The following is an 18,724-nucleotide window of genomic DNA, read 5'->3' on the forward strand; positions in this document are numbered from 1 at the left end:
CTCCTTACACCTCCCTCTCTCTCTCTCTCCTTGGCCTTCCTTCCTCTCTTTCTTTCAATCTCTCTGTTCCCCACCACCAGCTCCCTGCAAGCATGTGGCTTTTTATAGCCGCGGAGGGGAGAGAGGTTCTTTAAATAATGCAGCGCTACCCCCACTACGGTGTGTGTGTGTGTGTGTGTGTGTGTGTGTGTGTGTGTGTGTGTGTAGGAAAGGTCTCTTAATAAACTCTACTAGCCGGGTGGTCAGGGCTCAAGAGACTCTGGAGGAGTTCCAATAAACGTCAGTATTCAATATGTAGAAACAGTGACCTAAAGCAGTGATACCCAAACCTTTTTAGTACCACCGATTTGTAATGATTTAGGCCAGTGGTTCTCAAACTTTTTCATGTCAAGGACCCCCAAATTGACACTTACTAGCCCGCGGAACCCCATTTGAAAAGATATGCAAGGGACCCCCATAAGAGAACATTTTACACCTCCAGTAGCAGTGATTTTAAACCATTTTTATTTCAGGGACCCCCAGTTTGACATGCATCAGGCTATGGACCCCCATTTAATGGCATTTCTATCACTGAAAATCAATGTCAGTTATAACTCAGAGAGTGTACAAATGGAACCAAATGGACCGGTTAGGGTCCATTTGGTTCCATTTGTATACTCTCTATGTTACATACCAATAAGGGTCCATTTTGTTCCCATCTATCATTTAGCTAGGGAACCCCTGGAACTACCTCAAGGACCTCTGGGGGTCCCCAGACCCCACTTTGAGAACCAATGATTTAGGCAACGGACCCCCATTTGAGACAATTCTGAGTGCCAATTTAAATCTGAGAGTGCACAAGTTTCTGTACCTTCTCAAATTAAAAGGCCCGTAAGGGTCCATTTGTGCCCCAACTCAGCTATCCATCATTTAGCTAGGGAAACCCTGGAATCCCCTCAAGGGCATGATAAATTACCAGCATTAAATGGTTAATTTCATGCCATTTCCATACATGCTGGGGAATCATCATGGATGTCATAAGCTCTCTCTGCAAACATAATTGATAGCCTTTTAAGATAATTAAATGGCTTCAGAGAACGAACAATGTGGTGAGGGCTGCAGCTATCGAAATTTTGAAAATATACGAATAACACTTACACACTATTAATTGATTTTATGAAACAATCAATTTCCAACTGTTGTTTTATAATCAATTAAATTGGTGTATTCGGGTATCTGTTGCACCCTTAAGGCCTCACTGCAAGATATTTTCTCCAAATATGCTCTCGCCATTTTTGGCGTTCGCTGACAAAACTCTGTTTTTTTCCCAATTAAAGGGTTTGTCACAGAATTTGCGTGCAGCAAAAATGTTTAACTTTCCCCAAATTCTTCACACTCCTTTTCGCTAGATCTGCCTCCTGTCCTCGCCATAGACAATGCATACTAAGGCTGGGCGATATTAGGAAAACCTTCGATATTCAATAACGTTGTTGAATACCTCGATATCGATATTACTCACGATGTTAGTAAAAACAATTGCATTATATACACTACTCAAAGAAATGAAGGGAACAAAATGTTTCATAATTCTGAGCAGTACTACAGTATACTATATTCAAATAAATTCAAATAAAACTAGAAGCAGTGCTCTTCCGAGCACAGGTCTCCACCAGGCCGTGCGTCCTGGTGGTGCTACTGTATAATAGGCCAATGTAAAAAGGGTGGCATATGTTCTTCACCTTAGATCTTTCATGGCAATCTGACGCTGCATGCATGATTTCAAGCATTGTGTTCCAAAAATGTGTTTTGCTAAAGTCTACCTGCTGGTGGCGCTATAACAGGACAATGTTAAAAAGGTAGCATTTGTTCCTTGACCTAGTGGGAATATGTGTGGCAAATGTCACGGTAATCGCAAGCTGCGTTGATGATTTGAGGCATTTTGTTCAAAAACGGAGCAATCCTGCAAACTTTGGAAGCTAATATTAACCAATCAGGATGGAATGTGAAATATCAGACGGATCGGACTTGATCACATGACTATAGAGATACTGTGTACCGATTTGCATGATTTTTGGATAAAATCTCAAGGAGTAATATCCAAAAATGTGTTTTACATAAGTCAGCCCAAAGGTGGCGCTATAAAAGGCTGATGTGAAAAATGCAGGGCAAAGGTTTATCCTTAGCCTCTAGGGAGTGCGCTTACAAAGTTTGAAACTGATCGGTGGAGTTATAGGTAAAACCACAAATCGGGCTGTTATAGCGCCACCATGAGGCTGATTAAAAAAAAATTAAGTGGCATTTCTTCCTCGGCCTAGTGGGAACGTGTGTGCGCGATTTCATGATAATTGCACTTTGCGTTTGTGATTTGAGGCATTTTGTTCAAAACGGCTCAATCCCACAAACTTTGGAAGCCAATCTTAGCCAATCAGGATAGAATATGCAAAATCGGACAGATCCGTGTCGATCACATGACTGTAGAGATATTGCCTACCGATTTGTAGGATTTTTGGACAAAATCTGTAAGAGTAGTGCACAGAAATGTGTTTAGCGAACATCGGCCACTAGTTGGCGCTAAAAAAGGCCCATTTGAAAAATTTAGGGCAGAGGTTCTGGATTGGCATCCAGGGAATGTGTGTGCTCACTTTGGCAGCGACCGGGCCAACGGCGACTGAGATTTGGCGCTCACAAACTGCGAGGACGCACTGACGCACGCACGGACGGACGCACGCACGGACGGACACACGGACGGAGGGGAAAACATACTCTCCCTCAGCCTTCGGCTGGTGGAGACAATAAGGGAACATTTTGCTCCCTTCATTTCTTTGAGCAGTATAGTTTTTAATGTTTTTCTGCTTTAGATCCACTGCCTGCCTAACCCAGATAACGAATAGCATATCCATGCATGCACACTGCACAGTACACATAGCATATCCATGCATGCACACTGCACAGTTATTAAGTACACATAGAAGGGTTAGGTAGCTTTTATTGAAATAACCACACCTGGTTACAGATTTTTTTAGTGTGTCTGTTAATTAATTTGACACATACACCAATACCTAATTTCAAGCCGTCTTCGTCGATATGCATACCTTGTATGTTGATACCTCGATATTGATACATTTTCGATATATTGCCCAGCCTTAATGCATACTGTATAATTACTCTGGTCGTGAGAATGGTGTGAAAACAGCAGATCTACAAGCACACAGCTGATCTACAAGCACACAACGCCTCGCAGTGCGAGGCGTTGTGTGCTTGTAGATCGGCTGTTTTCACACCAGACTGTTGGCTTACACGATACCCCTACACTCCCTCCCGTTGGCCAGAACAGAAGCACAGACTAAAACACCAGGAATCCCCAACGGGCTCGCTCTCGGCTACAACTCGGCTATGACTCCTGTGAAAAATGTCCTGCAAAGTGTGTGATCCCTTGTTGGCGATCAATCGCGTAGCGAAAACCACAACGATATTATGAGAGCCGATTTCAAGAAGTAGTGTGAAATACTTTAAAGATCCGATGACTACCCCGACCACTTCAAATATCTTTCAGTGTGTACCAGGCCTAGCTAACGCCTGATGGTTCATTTCAGTTTCGAATCGGGTCACTTTCAATTGACGTCTTCTCTAGTCATGTTCCATCTCACTTCATCTCATCATCATATTAACTTACGGCACTATGTCATATCATCTCGTCAAGTTGTCATCATGTTTATCTTAGTTCATCTAATCTTGTCATCATATATTAACTTACAGTATGTCAACTCATTTTGTCATGTCATCTTAGTTCATCTGAACGGTTAGGGAGCCCGCCTGGGGAACCAGAGCCCCTGGTTGTCCCTGGTTCAATTCCAGGCCAGGGTAGCAATGTCGTTGTGTGTCCCTGAGCAAGACTCTTAACCCCTAATTGCTCACGTGCTCCTTGTGGGCAGCAAATCAGCTGGGTTGGGCTGAAAATACTGAATTTCCCCCTCGGGAGGAAGTAGGTAACTATTATCTGCAGCCATAATAATGATCATATTTCATCTCATCTCATCTTATCATCATATATCAACGTATGTCGTCTCGCCTCAACAATTTAATATCTCTGCCAGGAGATCAGGCATCCGTACACATGTTTGTGTGTCAGTGTCTGCTGCTAATCCCACCAACTACTCGGCAGATCCAGAGTCATATTTCTTGGACAGTAGTCCAAGGACTTCAATTCTCAAATACTTTGTAACTCTAACTCAACGACGGCAACATAATTTTATGAATTTCTAATCATAGAACAATCGTCCTTCCAGGCTTTGTGATGAGCCATCTGGCCAGGCTAGCCCATTCCAAGAATGTTAAAGTGTTGAGTTAATTGTGTAGTGTATTGTAAACCACAGGCTAATTTGATATAAAGTGATATCCATTCATGGAAAATCCCCAGCAAGATATCTATTAGAGAAGGGCTGCTAGGTCTAACTCACGTATCTAATAAATAATATATACTTTTCTCCTTGGGACTTTCCATGAATTGACATCACTTTATATCAAATTACTCAAGTGATTTACAATACACTACGATTACACTTAAATCCTTTTATCAGTTAAATTATTTGCGTTACTGCACCCGTAGTTTTAACAGCTCCCAAGCCGCGATGGGCGTGACCGTTTTACACAAACCCAGATAGGATCCACTCCTCGCTATTTTATGTTGTGTAATCCCAATTTATCATCATGTTATATCTCAACTGATCATCCGATATCATTCCTTATAACTGAACTTATCTTGTTTATATTTTTATGTAATCTCAATCACGCCAACTTCATTGTCTCGTTATCTTATGTCATGTCAACTTTTCATTTTATGTCATCTTCAACTTATATTATCTACGTTATTGTCACGTCATCTCATCTTCATTGCAAGTTCTGTGATGTCCAAGTGCTCCTCACCTTCCTGTCCTCTGTAGTTCAGGTCCTGAATGGGGGTCTTCGTCCTTGTCCAGGTCCCCAGTAGGAGACACTGAGCCATTAGGTTGAGACGGCCTTTTCCTCTTCATCTGAAGAACACATGGCAGGAGGGGATTTAAAACTATGCACGTCGACTGCTTCATGTATGCCAGTGTTGTGCAGCAGCAATTAGTGAATGAAACCACTGACTTGCTTAAAGGGTAGGGTATTAGGGTAAGTACTTTTCTTTGGTTAAAATAAACAAGTGTTAAATAGCTCTATATTATGGTTGTACTCATTTCTATATAGTGTTTGTCATCCATGTCCATCCAGCTCTTTATTAAACAGAAAATGCAGTTTACGCTGATAAATGGGTACTTTCTCCTGGTTGTCTGAAATGTTGTCACCTACCTGAAAAATACATTTCTGTTTATCAAAGATCTGGAGAGTGGGTGTTGAACAAACACTCTAGTCTATAGCAATGATTACGATCAGAAAATAGTGTTTAAACCTATTAACAAAAAAATTATCATTTCATAAAAAAATAACCCTACTATTAATACACTGTCAAATGTTTTATTCTGTTGAGTGTTATTGTGTTGTGTTGCTAAAGCTTAATTCCAACTTAAAGCGTGTATAATTACATTACGTGTGATAGAGAGAGATCCTGACCTGAGATGGGACATTCTTGGGGGGTTCGATGCGTATTGTGGGGTCCCACTCTCCAGGGGGCAGTACAGTGACCTGGTCCAGGAACTCATCTATTCCAGACAGCAGATCCTGTCGGTCTTTGGCCTTATATGCCACATCATGGAATATCTACCCACGAGGAAACATAAATATGACAACAAAAAAGAAAGATTCAACGTTAGTTTATGCAAGAGTCTAGCCCCGCAAGCTGTAGTCAGCTCTTTTCCTATTCCTCATTCACATATCTGCTGTCATTACGTCACACTGTCATACTCCGATCAAAGCTCTCATTCAGTAGGGAAGGTTCCTTAAATACGGATCACTTTCTCTACCTATGCTTGGTTATCCAAAGCCTCGGATACTCGTTGCTAGCTGCCTCCTCCATCCTCCATCATCAGTCTGGCAAAGCTCAAATACTTGTGATTACGTCTGTTGATTTAAGTTATGTGTCAATGTATTGCTATTGGGTCTTGCTTAGCGTTCCCTGATTTTGCTTAGCAAGCATGCACACAATTCAGGGAACATCTCAGAGCCCTTAACGCCAAGATTTAACTCACTTTATTCCATTTATGCAATAAATGGTTAAATCTTTGACGTGAGTGTTCCTGACTAGCCTCGGGTAGCCAGGCTTACTCATCTGCGAAGAGAAAAGCCTGGTGACAATATAAGGCACAAACCGTTCTAGGAGGTGGGGCTGAATTTTCCCAGAAGCTGTATTTTTTTCACAGTGCAGTGTTCCTGCAAACGTATTCCCTGCACGAAAGAATCTGGTCTATGTCTCCTGCTCCGTCGGTTGTGCTCGCAATAAACAATATACAAACGGAAACATTGATTCAAGCAATGTTACACCTATTAAGCAGGCAACCTATGAGTGAGGGTCATTTCACACACAAGTTAGAGATAACAAAAAGACACTGCTGGCTACTGGTTTGTGTGTTGAATGGATGGATCTCTGCTCACCTCATCGGTCATGAGCGTAGCCATAGACCTGCCAATCTCATGGTACTGGGGGCCTTTACCGTGAGGCCCCAGCAGCAAGAAGAGAAACCTGCGGATCACAAAGGACACAGGAATTCATTAAGCAAGCGATGCTGTGTATACTGCTCACACAGGAAGATCTGAGCTTTCACTGTAGGACATGGAGGGTTTTGGACAACACAAAACGTCCACTTGATGCTACGTTTCAAATCATTTAGAATCCAGCCTTCCAAAAAACGAATTGTATAAAAAACTTAGTCAGGGAATGTTTTTCTTCTTTTTCAATCATTTGGCATAAGAAAATGTCAGTTAAAACTGAATAAATTCAGGAGAGAAAAGGGACACACACACAAGTTGATCCAAATATAAATCAGATGGATTATCTGATGGATTTCCAGTGTTCAATCAAATGCCTGAACGCTTCCAAGAGGGTTTAGATAGGAGAAACAAATGAACACAGAGAGATGCTGTTTAGACGTAATAGACCCCAATTAGAAATGAATGAGTTGGAGGGAGCTTCAGGCAATTCATCATCAATGATCCTTCATATCCAAAAATCGGAACTGCCGTTTTTAAAATGCTACTGGAATAGGGCTCATCAGTAAATGAGGGGCGGCCATGGCTCATGGGTAGTGTGGCTGCTTGGGAACTGGAAGGTTCCATGTATGATCCCGGGCTCCCCCAGAGTTAATGTCAAGGTGTCCTTGAGAAAGACTCTGAACCCCTAATTGCTCCCGATGAACAGGTTGTTGCCTCTCATGGTTTCCTCCGCCCTGTTCCGGTGTATGAATGTGTGTGAGAATGGGTGAATGTAATGTAAATCACTGTAAAGTGCCTTGGATAAAATGCACCATTTACAATTTATGACTGGATGGTGTGTTGCTATGATCACATGATTGGAACATCAGCAGTTTGATTCTGGTTCTCTGTCCTCAATTACTTGTCGCTATGTAAATAAAAAGACAAAAAAGGACTGAACTACAATTACTAGTACAGGTTTTGGGATTAGTTAATACAGTCGCATTAACCACTTAATCCTTATATATGCTTAGTAGACAAGGGCCCCAAGGGCTCCTACTATAGGTACACTCCTTATTTACCCTCAACACCACAATTCTTAGCTCAAAATAGCTGATCTGTGAGCCTTTAGAGCTGCTATCTTTGCAGAATGTTTCCCAGAATTAAGAGATTAAGCGATTGCTCAAATGTCTTTAACTTTAAGGCACACTTAAACTTAGTTAAACATGCATAAAGAACATAAAGATCCCTATCTTCTGAGAATAGCTGCGACAGTTTTAGCCCAACCTATAACTGACATATTTAATCTTTCATTAACTTCTCAGAATATTCCTTTGGTGTGGAAGCAAGCATATGTTTCCCCCCTCCTCAAGGCAGGTGATCCCCTTGATGTAAATAATTATAGGCCAATCCTGGAAGCGCAGGTATCTGTTCAAGTAAATCAATTTCTTGATCATTACAAGATCCTAAACACCATGCAGTCTGGGTTTAGATCAAAGCATAGTACCGTTACGGCTTGCCTTACTGTCTTAGATGACATCAAAGCAGCCTGGGAAGATTCTTATGTCTGCGCAGCCTTGTTTATCGACCTATCCAAGGCTTTCGATACTGTGGATTTGCCCATATTGTTAAAGACGCTCGCAAATATTGGCATGGGCCAGAATGCGATTGGTTGGTTTTCCAGTTATTTGATGGGTCGCTCGCAATGTGTTAAACTGGGTGACATCGTGTCGGATAAAGTTGCTCTGGAGAAAGGTGTCCATCAGGGCTCTATATTGGGTCCTTTACTCTTTCTTTTGTACATTAACAATATCTGCAGTAAGTCAAAGCATTCTAGGTACCATATGTATGCGGACGACACGGTTCTGTACACCTGTGCGCCTACGCTTGAGTTGGCTGTAGATGATTTGTCCTCTGATTTCATCTCATTGCAGCATGAGTTGAGAAGAAACAAATTGTTGTTAAATGGTAACAAAACAAAAGCTATGCTGTTCACTCCAAGAGCGTATCCAATAACAGTAAATATCTCCACTCTAGATGGTACCCCCATTGAATGGGTGGAGCGTTGTAAATATCTAGGTTTCTGGCTGGATAAACATCTCAACTTTAAATTTCATATTGATGCTCTAGGAAAGAAGCTTAAATTCACTTTAGGTTTTTTCTACAGGTTGAAGGCCTGTTTTGCTCGCTCCTCCCGCAAACGATTGGTAAATGGTTTGTTCTTGTCCCAGCTGGATTATGGGGACACCATTTATAGGTTTGCTTGTGCCTCCACTTTGGCCAAATTGGATCCCCTTTATCACGCAGCTCTGAGATTCATAACAAATTCGCCTTTCAGGACTCATCACTGCATGTTGTATGCTGCAGTTGATTGGTCTTCATTGACATCTCGCAGGTTACAACATTGGTTGAATTTTGTATACAAAGCCTTACTTGGTGAGCTTCCTTTTTACATTTCCTCCAAATTTGTACTGGTCAAGAATGGGCTAAATCTCAGATCAAATGCCTGGTTACGCTGTGTAGTACCTGCATTTACATCTGAGGGAGGCAAAAAAAGCCTCTCCTTTTTTGGCCCCTGGTCATGGAATGACCTTCAGTCCAGACTCAAATTGGCTGTGTTAATTCCTTTGAGAAGTCTTAAGAGAATCACTCTAGACAGATCTACAAACGCTTGCACTTGTTCAGACCTGTAATTAAGTTGCTCTGTGAGCTCTTCCTTTGGGTACATTGGGCACACGTGTGCGTGTACTGCTACCTGTGAATTGCAAATTAATTTATTATTTAGTGTACATTTTGTATTATTGGGGTTCTTAGGTATCTGTTTGTGTATCATGGATGTTCTATTTTTGTTGTGATGTCTTGTATGTAAGCAAGGATTGTGTAATTTTTTATTTCTGCCTCTTGGCCAGGTCACACTCGAAAAAGAGATCATGTCTCAATGTGTTTTTATCTGTTTAAATAAAGGTAAAAAAAATAAAAAATAAAAAAGCCAAATGTCTGAATGAGTCCTCTACATCCATGTACCTAATAATAGAATCAATATTAGAATAGTAGTCCAGATGTCCAGATGTGAACTGGGGCTGTCTCTGCACCACAAGCCAACACAAATTCCTTGCATGTAACTCATACTTAACTAAATTGCCATCACATTCTTTTTCTCACTTATGTTTTCGCAGTTTATTATACCGCCTGGGGCGATGAGTGTTTGAATTCAAGAACAGATGGTTGTAAAAATACAGACATTTCTTTACAGAACGGCAACCTTTTGCTAGCCTGGAAACTAGACGAATTCGCCAGAACAAAAACAAAACAGCCCTGGGCAGATTAAAGCCCACAGTTCAGGGTCACACTCAAGGAGAAATCAAATGTAAGTATAAAGTGCCATATTTCATATATCCAGCAATTCCTCCATGAGGCACACGGTGGCAAGGACAATCTCCCCTTTAATGGGGAGAAAACTCGAACAGAACCTGGCTCTCGTTGGGTGGCCATCTGCCTTGACCAGTTGGGGAATGGAGGAAGAGAGCTTGAGAAAGAGCATGTGTGTGTGTGTGTGCGCGCGCGCGTGTGTGCGTGCGTGCGTGCATGCGTGCGTGTGTGTGTGAGAGAGAGTGAGAGAGTGAGAGAGTGCGAGAGGGGTACAAGAAGCAACAATAACAAGGTCAAGGACAAGGTTGGAATTAATCAGTTATATTCTGTATAATAGGAGCAGTGAAACAGTGAATGAGATATGTTGGTAGTGTGCAGGGTTTTGCACATCCAGGTGCGATCATTTCCTCCCGTTATTCTTTATCACATTATTAGATAGTAGAAACTGAGGGCAGAAAGGAGGAAGGAAGGACACAGGTGTCAGGCCCAATCAGACAGGGGACGTTGTGATTATGTGGGTCCATGCACTGTCCGGTTGTCTACCACAGTGGTTCTCAAAATTAGGACGGTCCCCAAATTATTTTGGGGGGGTCCCCAGATGATTAACTTCATGTGAAACATTGTTTTCTCATTCAACAGTGAGAGTTCCACATTTCTAAAGTGACAATTTATGGACTTTTTAATACCTCTAAAATGACAAATTAAAGGTGATACACCATGCATTTAAAAAGTATTTATGTCATATTGTTTATGTCCCAAAAACGTTTTTCAAAAGGTTTGAGGCTAAATTACCACTCCTGAATAGAGAGCCTCTCACTTTTGAATGGCTCTCAGAGCATTTTCTGCTGCAGTATCACCTTTGGCCTGAACTGCGAAACCCCCCCCCCCCAAAATCCTTTTGAAAAAAAATAATAATTGAAAAAAAAAAAGAAAAAAAAAAAACTTTTTGAAAAAACGGCAGCAAATCTGGACAGCCTGTTTTGAGAACCTGTGGGATGCTTTTAACTCATTTAGTGCCTTTCCCGAGATATCTCGCGAAATTCCCTTTGATGTTCGCAGTGCCAATCGTGAGATGTCTCGCGAAAAGTAATATATTACTGTAACGGCGGTTATCCTACCGGGTACATGCGCGGAAGGTCCCGAGACGATCTCCCTCGCTGATTTATCATCATCACGGATCCACGAGCACAAAATAGTAATCCCATAACATTGAGGCAGACGGGGAATCTCATCTTTAATGTCCAATGTCCGAGGATGGCAATAGATGCTCGCTTATAAAACACATGTTGAAAAGCTCCGTTCCGCCATTACACAACACCCATGTGGACGATGACCGCTTCCTGTAAATGACGCGATGACGTCAAACCGGAAGTGTTTAAGCTATGGACTTCTGGCCTTCAAAATAAGAGACTGGCCGTTTATGGAGCCAGCGAGAGGCACTCTGGACATTTTAATCCTCCACCTTCCCAAAACCAGAGAAAGACAAAACGGTCTGAAATGGGACTTTGTGAGGATAGAAGGGGCTAGTGGGACCCCAAAAAAAGGTTTTAAAAATAGGAAAAGTGAAATTTCATGGTGTATCACCTTTAAACATTGGCCAAATTGTCAAATATTAGAGGCAGGAATTGTGAAAATAGCAGATCTACATGCTCACAATGCCTCACACAATGCCTCTACATGCTCACAACGCGAGGCGTTGTGAGAATGTAGATCTGCTATTTTCACAATAGAACCGTGTTATACAAAATGTATACTGCCTCAACTCTTAGTGCTCGTCAGGGTGGGGGGGGGTCCCCAGTTGAAATGTGATTATTTTGGGGGTCGCGGCCTGAAAAGGTTGAGAACCACTGCTCTACCATGCCCCTTGTCATCCAGTTCTAAGTCAGTGTAATTGTTTGTACAGACGGCTGCTATGTGACTGTGGAGCTGAGTGAGCGTGTTGTACCTGGTGGGCACGGGGACCTCGGTGAGGCCCGTGATGAGAACAGCCGGGGACAGACGTACAAAGGCGATGATGGGCTTCTCCAGGAAGTCCACCTCCCCCACCAGGACGTTGGACGCCTCCGCACCCGGCGGGATCTTCTTCATGAAGTTCATGTCCACCTGAAAACACCCCCCAGAGCAAGAAATATCCGCTTGAAATTCATACAAGCGGGCGTCTGCGCAGCGAGGAGGTTATCGTAAAAGGTTCACAACCCTCGCGGCTTGGGAGCTTTTGGATGGTGGAGACGACGGAGGTGCGCCGCCTCAAGCGGACTTGATCCACGCGAGACGCCGCCGAGGGAGCTAAAGCGAGCGAGTCGCCGTGTCGAGCGTTGCAAAGTCCACTTTATCCAACTCAGCGCCGTACGAGTTACGTCCCGATAGGGACAGAATCGTAAATCTTCACACACCCGACTTTTGGCACCTCCACGCAGTCCGAAGGGTGCGTAGCCAAAAGCTCCCAAGCCCCGAGGGGCGTGAACTTTTTAGAATAACTCTAATTCACTCCTCGCGTCTGCATAACACAGGGGTAAGGTGGCTGCCCACCACCGTGGAGACTAGGGGTTCGATTCCTCAGCGGTGCCTCCGGCTCGGCCGGGCATTGCAAAGAACACTACTGTTCACCGGTGGGAAGCCGGCAAGGAAGCATTCTGTCGCTGCAATAGTGACTCCTACTGGTTGTTTGAGGTGTCTGTTTCGCAGGGAGTGAACTGGGAGGGAAAGTGTGTTCCTCTTTACATAACTTTATACCCTCCTGGGGAAACCTTTCACTGTCAGGTGAAAAGAGGCGACTGGCAACTCCAACTGTGTATTGAAGGAGACCATGTCCTCCCCAGACCAACAGTAAGGCATGGCAGTGACAGGGACAATAGGGCATATAGGTGGACGTGGGTTCACAGGTGCCTCTGAGAAACTGGCCTTTCATCTTTCCTATTAAGATTCATAAAAATATTTGTATAAATTATTTTAAGCCTAGAATCAAGTCACCCAGGATCCTGGTGAATCAAGACCATAAAACCTTTGATTCTGTAAAAAACAAACAAAAAAAAACCATTGAAAACCACAAAAGAAAAAATATATATATATTGAATGTAGTATAGCATACGATAAAATATTCAATTGTGTTTTTCACAGGATCACATTTTTGGACACAGCTCCTACAGATTTTGGTCTAAAATCACGCAAAGCGGTACACAGCATCTCTACAGTCATGTCATCAACATGGATCTGTCCCATTTCCCATATTCCCTCCTGATTGGCTACCATTGCCTTCTAAAGTTTGTGTATGCGACGTGACGGTCGCTTATCTCTTACTGGTATAAATCTCTATAGGATAAATGAATGGCAGATATTTTTGTGGCATCAGTAAACCACGCCCACTTCTATGCCCTATACACAAGAGGGAAAACTGACACAGCGACTAGAGAGAGTTCCACAGGGGAAGGGACTTCCGAGATAAACAAGGGAAAAAGCCGGGACTGAATTCTACAGAGGGAACAAAGGAGGTGAAAATAAGAGCGCATGAAAGAGAGACAGAGAGCATGGAAAGAGGGGGTGACAGTGCTGATGAAGAGTGATGCACCAGAGCTATAGGGGATGCTGGGGGGATGAGAGCAGAAGCCCCCCAGCAGCACTAAAGACGTTAGTAGCTACGTACACAACTACCAAGTACTGAGCAAAGAATGGCCATCTTTCTGTCAGGCCCACTGAACCCGAACAGAAAACGAAAATGTTCATGTTTCAAATATATATATCGTCATTGTCGGGCGGAAACCTTGTATGTCCAAAACGTTTGTTTAGTATTTATCATTTTAAAAATGTTTTAAAATAGTGAAAATAGCCGATCTACAAGCACACAACGCCTCGCACGGCGAGACGTTGTGTGCTTGTAGATCTGCTGTTTTCACTTCTTTTGTGAGATGGCCTTGTCTGATGAAGCAGGGCTTTACTTATTGAAAAAACATACAAATTTGAAACTTGGAGGTATGAGGTTTCTGCCCGACAGTGACGATATAGTACGTATTTTTGATGTATATTTTAGTTTAATTGTTTTTCCAGTATGAGCCGGTCCGCTAAACCTATGATACGAGATGCTAAATGCAGAGCTGTAGACAGCGACTAATCTCTACCCCCTCCGCCTTTTATCCTTCTCTTTCATCTTCCGACTCGTCGTACATTTTAGAGCGTGTTTCTTGGCCCACGTGAAAGCCGCTTTTAGGCTGATAACTGGGCTGCTTATGCCTACACAGTGCTTTTATTTCAGGGTAGGGGTTATCGTGAAATGACACGACGGTTCTCAGCCATGTCATGTGGAGGCGTTACAGGATCCTATAGGGACCGATACTCAGCCCTTCCCACCATCTGCAGCAATTACTAATGCTGTGATCAGTGGAAACGTAATCACTTAAAACACTATATACTTTAACGCAGTGTTTCTCAAACTTTCACATTTCAAGGTCTCCCCTTAACTCTGACAGTGTATACTGTCAAGAGTTACAGACTTGTATGGGTCAATTTAGACCCTCCTAAAAGAACCCACAGAGTCCCTGGAATCCACTTTGAGAACCACTGCTTTAACATGCGTCAAATAGCAAAAACTAAAAATCTGATCTACAACTCATGTCACATTCAGAAGCGCTGTGAGCTTGCAGATAGGCTATTTCTGCTAAATGTTTGCCTAGTATTTTTGTCAAATGTTCGCCTAATATGAAATGGTCAGAATAGGGACACCTGTGCTTAAAAATGGTTAAGTATGGACACATTTTCAGTTCCTTCATAGCTATTAAAAGGTATCATAATTACTCAAATAAAAGGTAAGGGGCTGGGGGGGGTTTGGTGCTGGTTTACCAACTTGGACCACTGACCGCTGGATCCATTCCATCCATACACCCAGATACTGTAACTAGCCAATCAGTCCAGGAAACATGAGGGACAAACAATGGAGTCATGGTAGCGGCCTGCCATGATGGGTTGTCTCTGTGCTCAGTACCAGGGTTAGGTTACCTTGCTCAAGTCGACACTGCTGCTTTCTCTACTGACCCCTACTTTGGAAGGCCTCCTCTCCGATGACTTGCTGGCGTCCAGGTTGTTGGGGACAGAGGAGTTAGGGGACACCAGAGGCCCTGATATGGACGAGACCCAGGGGGGATGATGATGAGGAACCGGTGGAAGAGAATGAGAGGAGAGAGAGAAAAGTAAAATAAATAGTCAGACTTCTGCTTCTGGAAAAAAACAGAGGGACACAAAAGCACCTGCTGAAGATGGCTTTGAGGTTCAACAGGAGATTTTACATCATCATTTTGTTTTAAAGGACAACTTTGTTTTTTTTTTACAACAAGGGTTCATATTTTAGATTGCAATTAGAGAAAAGAAAAGAGCGTTACAATGTTTTCATTTACTGCCTTCTGTTGTTTTAGTGATTTTAGTATTTGATTTCAGTGGGTGGGGGCATGCATACAAGTGGCTAAATATGTCTTTCTAGACACAATAAGCCGGCAATTTATTTGTTACTTTAACACCAGCCCCCATAAGTCACATCTGCCAATGATAGATTGAGGGGCATCTTGGGAATGGGCTTATTGTGTCTAAAAATACATATTTAGCCACTTGCATTCATGCCCCCAACCTGGGGGCATGAATGCAAATCAAAATCGTTAAAATCACTAAAACGACAGAAATTCAAACATTTTAACTCATTAAAAGCCAACCCCGCGATGTCGCGGGAAAAGTAATAGAGTATCTATAGTGCCATCCACGCGATGTCGCGGGAAAAGTAATATATTACTGTAACGGCGAGTAAAAATACCTAGTACAATGGCCGACGCTCCGGAGACGAAATCCGCGCTGATTTGTCATCATCACGGCTCCACGAGCACACAATAGTCATCCCATAACATTGAGGTGGACGGGCCGCCTCATCTTTAATGTCCATTATCTCAAAACTACACTTTAGAAGCGAAGATGGAGGCAGATGCTCGCTTATAAAACACATGTATAAACGCTACGAGCCGATCCAGCATGGCTCCACATAAACAATGATCGGTTCAGTCGAAGGATACGATGACGTCAGACCGGAAGTACTTCCGGTGGCCTTCAAAATAAGACAAAATAAGAGAACGGCCGTGAATGGGGGGGGGTGGGAGGCACTCTGGATATTATAATCCGTTAATGTCTGAGGCTTTTAATGAGTTAACACTCATCTTTTCTTCTCTCTAAATGACTCTAAAATGAATCTAAAATATGAACCCTTGTTGTAAAAAACAAAGTTGTCTTTTAATGGGGCAGTAAAAACAATCACCACCAGTTTTCTAAATCTCTGAAAAACTATGAACACTATTAAAACATTCAACTGCTGATGTCAAAGCAGCTTGGCTTGTGTCATCATTGTCATCCCGGAGACGAAGGTGAAGGAAGGTGTTGATAAGACACAACCAAGCTCCTTCAAGCCTCCGGCGGAGACGAGCATTGAAGATCTCCCACTTCAACACACGGCCATAAAGGAGACGGGAAACGCTAGCACTTCAGGAGATGAAATGAGATGATGTTTGAGGCGACCTCGCTCCGCTCTGCAATTCTAGAGTATGTTCCTTCTAACAGGTTCGAACGTTTTTCCACCAATAACTTTGTGGCAATTAAGATGACAATTCAAAATTAAACTATCGTCTTCATAACTCAGTGGTGCTTTTCCACCGGCAAAGAACTGGTTCGGGTTCTTTCTGCAGCCTATGGGATGAACCAGAGGTGAGCTTTTCCACCGAGAACCAGAGTTGGTTCAGAACCGTAAAAGTTGGTTCGGAACGGGAACCACACAATCCTTGGTTCCATTGGTTCAATCATGGTTCAATCTGGTGGAAACGCAAGCCGGTTCGCGGCCAGTTCGCAAGAACGAACCAATAAGGTTCCAAGAAAATTGAACGGCACTGGTTCTTGAACCAAGGTTCTTTTGGTGGGAAAAGGCTCCAGTGTAACTACACAGGTACCCTCCTGTATGCGACTCCTCAAGACATAAACCGATCAACAACATTCTACAGGCTGATTGTCCTCAGGCCAGAGCTATCAACAAGAACAGCTTTTTTTAGACGCAGACCGAGACTTTCCCGTGTCACCCTTGTTCACATGTGCGTACGTCACCACCATGTGCATTCCCTTAGCACAGTTAACTCTTACCTCTGCTGTCCGACCCCGTCAGTCACTGCAGAGCACTACTGGGCTGCCGGCCATGTTTTCAAATGCAGCCGTTGTCCAAACAGATCAACATCACGTTTCTAATCCACTATCAAAACCGATTCAATACAGCTTCATACTCCCATTTCCGTTCCCCTCAATTCCAAGTCCTAAATAAAGGCCATCTTCCCCAGTCTCCACCAGCGTGTCAGTAAGCCGGTCACAATTTATTACATAATAATCGCAAATAATTTTCCTGAACCGTTTCCTTTCATTTGAATATATTCATCTGTATATTCAAGTCTTTTGTCATTTCCACAATTTCAAAACAAAATTGTTTGACATGTATTAGATATGCCATGTTTTAGCCATAGTACATGATTTATTTGGATTAGAAAAAAAAAAAAGAAAACTGTGTTCCAATGTCCAACGCTTAAAACCACAATTAAAATCGGTCATCGCAATAACTTATATGTAGGGCTGTCACGATATGACATTTTACATGACGATTAATTGTCACTCAAATAATTGTGATTAACGATTTAATTGTGTTTTTGTCGTTGACAATTACATTTCTGTTCGGCTTTAGGCTTTAAGTTGCACATGGCAGATATGACACATAACCTAAATATACAAAGACAATTACTGACATATTTGACAACTTTCTACATAAAAAAGAAAATTGATAGTGATGCGACGCGTTGTGAGCTTGTAGATCTGCTATTTCCACCATTTCTGAAAATGTTTGTAAATGTATGAACGTTTGTCAACATTCACGATTATGACGATTATGACAAAAATATTTGCGATTATGTCAAATAATTGCGATTAGACGATTATGTAATAATTGTGACAGCCCTACTTGTATGACAATAAGAACGTCATGGACGCGACAGCCCTGCGTGTCAGTTTGACACACAGGGCTGACTGGTGCCCTGGCGTGACCCCCTCCCTCCACGCCGCCAGAGGACAGCGGGGGGAAGCCGTGGCCGCTGATCACGAACACCATTGCTCACATTCCTCCCTAAGCCTGCCAGAATAAGGGAGGGATTATCGCAGGTCGCATCCTGCCACCGTACATCATTCAGCAAGATTAAACCGTGGAATGTTCGCCCACAGCGGCCTTATTAAAAGAGGCGGCGTCGAAAGGTGGAGTCTGAGTGCGTCCTTAGACCTTCCGTATTCTAATATCCCCCTTTACTCAATGTCATTGTGAATTAGTAAAAGAACATGGCTCTGTAGGTGTATGAGATGTTTGGTTTGTCTGGTCAGCACCACATTTCTAGGGTAACCTGCCCTACTATATATATTACGTATACTATATATATATACACAGTATGTATATCGTTTTTGTGCAGTTTCTGTCTTCAGGAAGTGAATGAGGTATTGTTTATTTACGTTTTGGTGTCTTATAATCCCGTAAGGGATGGGTCTTTTGACAAGAAAAATAATAATTCATTCATTCATTCACAAAAAGATCTTCCCTATTTTTCCATTTCTTTTTCCTTCGTCCATTTTGTTGCCATTCATTTTCTTCTGAATATAGTTCTGTTTGTTAACATTTCTTTTTTAAATGTAATAAAAACATGAATAAGAAAAATGTTTCAAGTGTATAAGTCCACAT

At 42.5% G+C, this 18,724-nt stretch overlaps 1 protein-coding gene across 1 annotated transcript in view; it reads right to left on the reverse strand.

Moving 5' to 3' along the window:
• The window catches only part of LOC308293195 (sodium bicarbonate cotransporter 3-like), a 115,512-nt gene that overhangs the window by 28,377 nt on the left and 68,411 nt on the right, over positions 1 to 18,724 (reverse strand). Inside the window, exons 7-11 of the mRNA XM_080735632.1 lie at positions 14,941 to 15,059; positions 11,900 to 12,057; positions 6,550 to 6,637; positions 5,572 to 5,718; positions 4,903 to 5,009 (exon numbers count right to left, since the gene is read on the reverse strand). Coding sequence (XP_080591758.1) covers positions 4,903 to 5,009; positions 5,572 to 5,718; positions 6,550 to 6,637; positions 11,900 to 12,057; positions 14,941 to 15,059 — 619 coding nt within the window. The remainder of the gene's footprint in view (positions 1 to 4,902; positions 5,010 to 5,571; positions 5,719 to 6,549; positions 6,638 to 11,899; positions 12,058 to 14,940; positions 15,060 to 18,724) is intronic.

Source organism: Nannobrachium achirus (genome assembly GCF_963921795.1).
Source record: "Nannobrachium achirus genome assembly, chromosome: 10".
NCBI classification, from domain to species: domain Eukaryota; kingdom Metazoa; phylum Chordata; class Actinopteri; order Myctophiformes; family Myctophidae; genus Nannobrachium; species Nannobrachium achirus.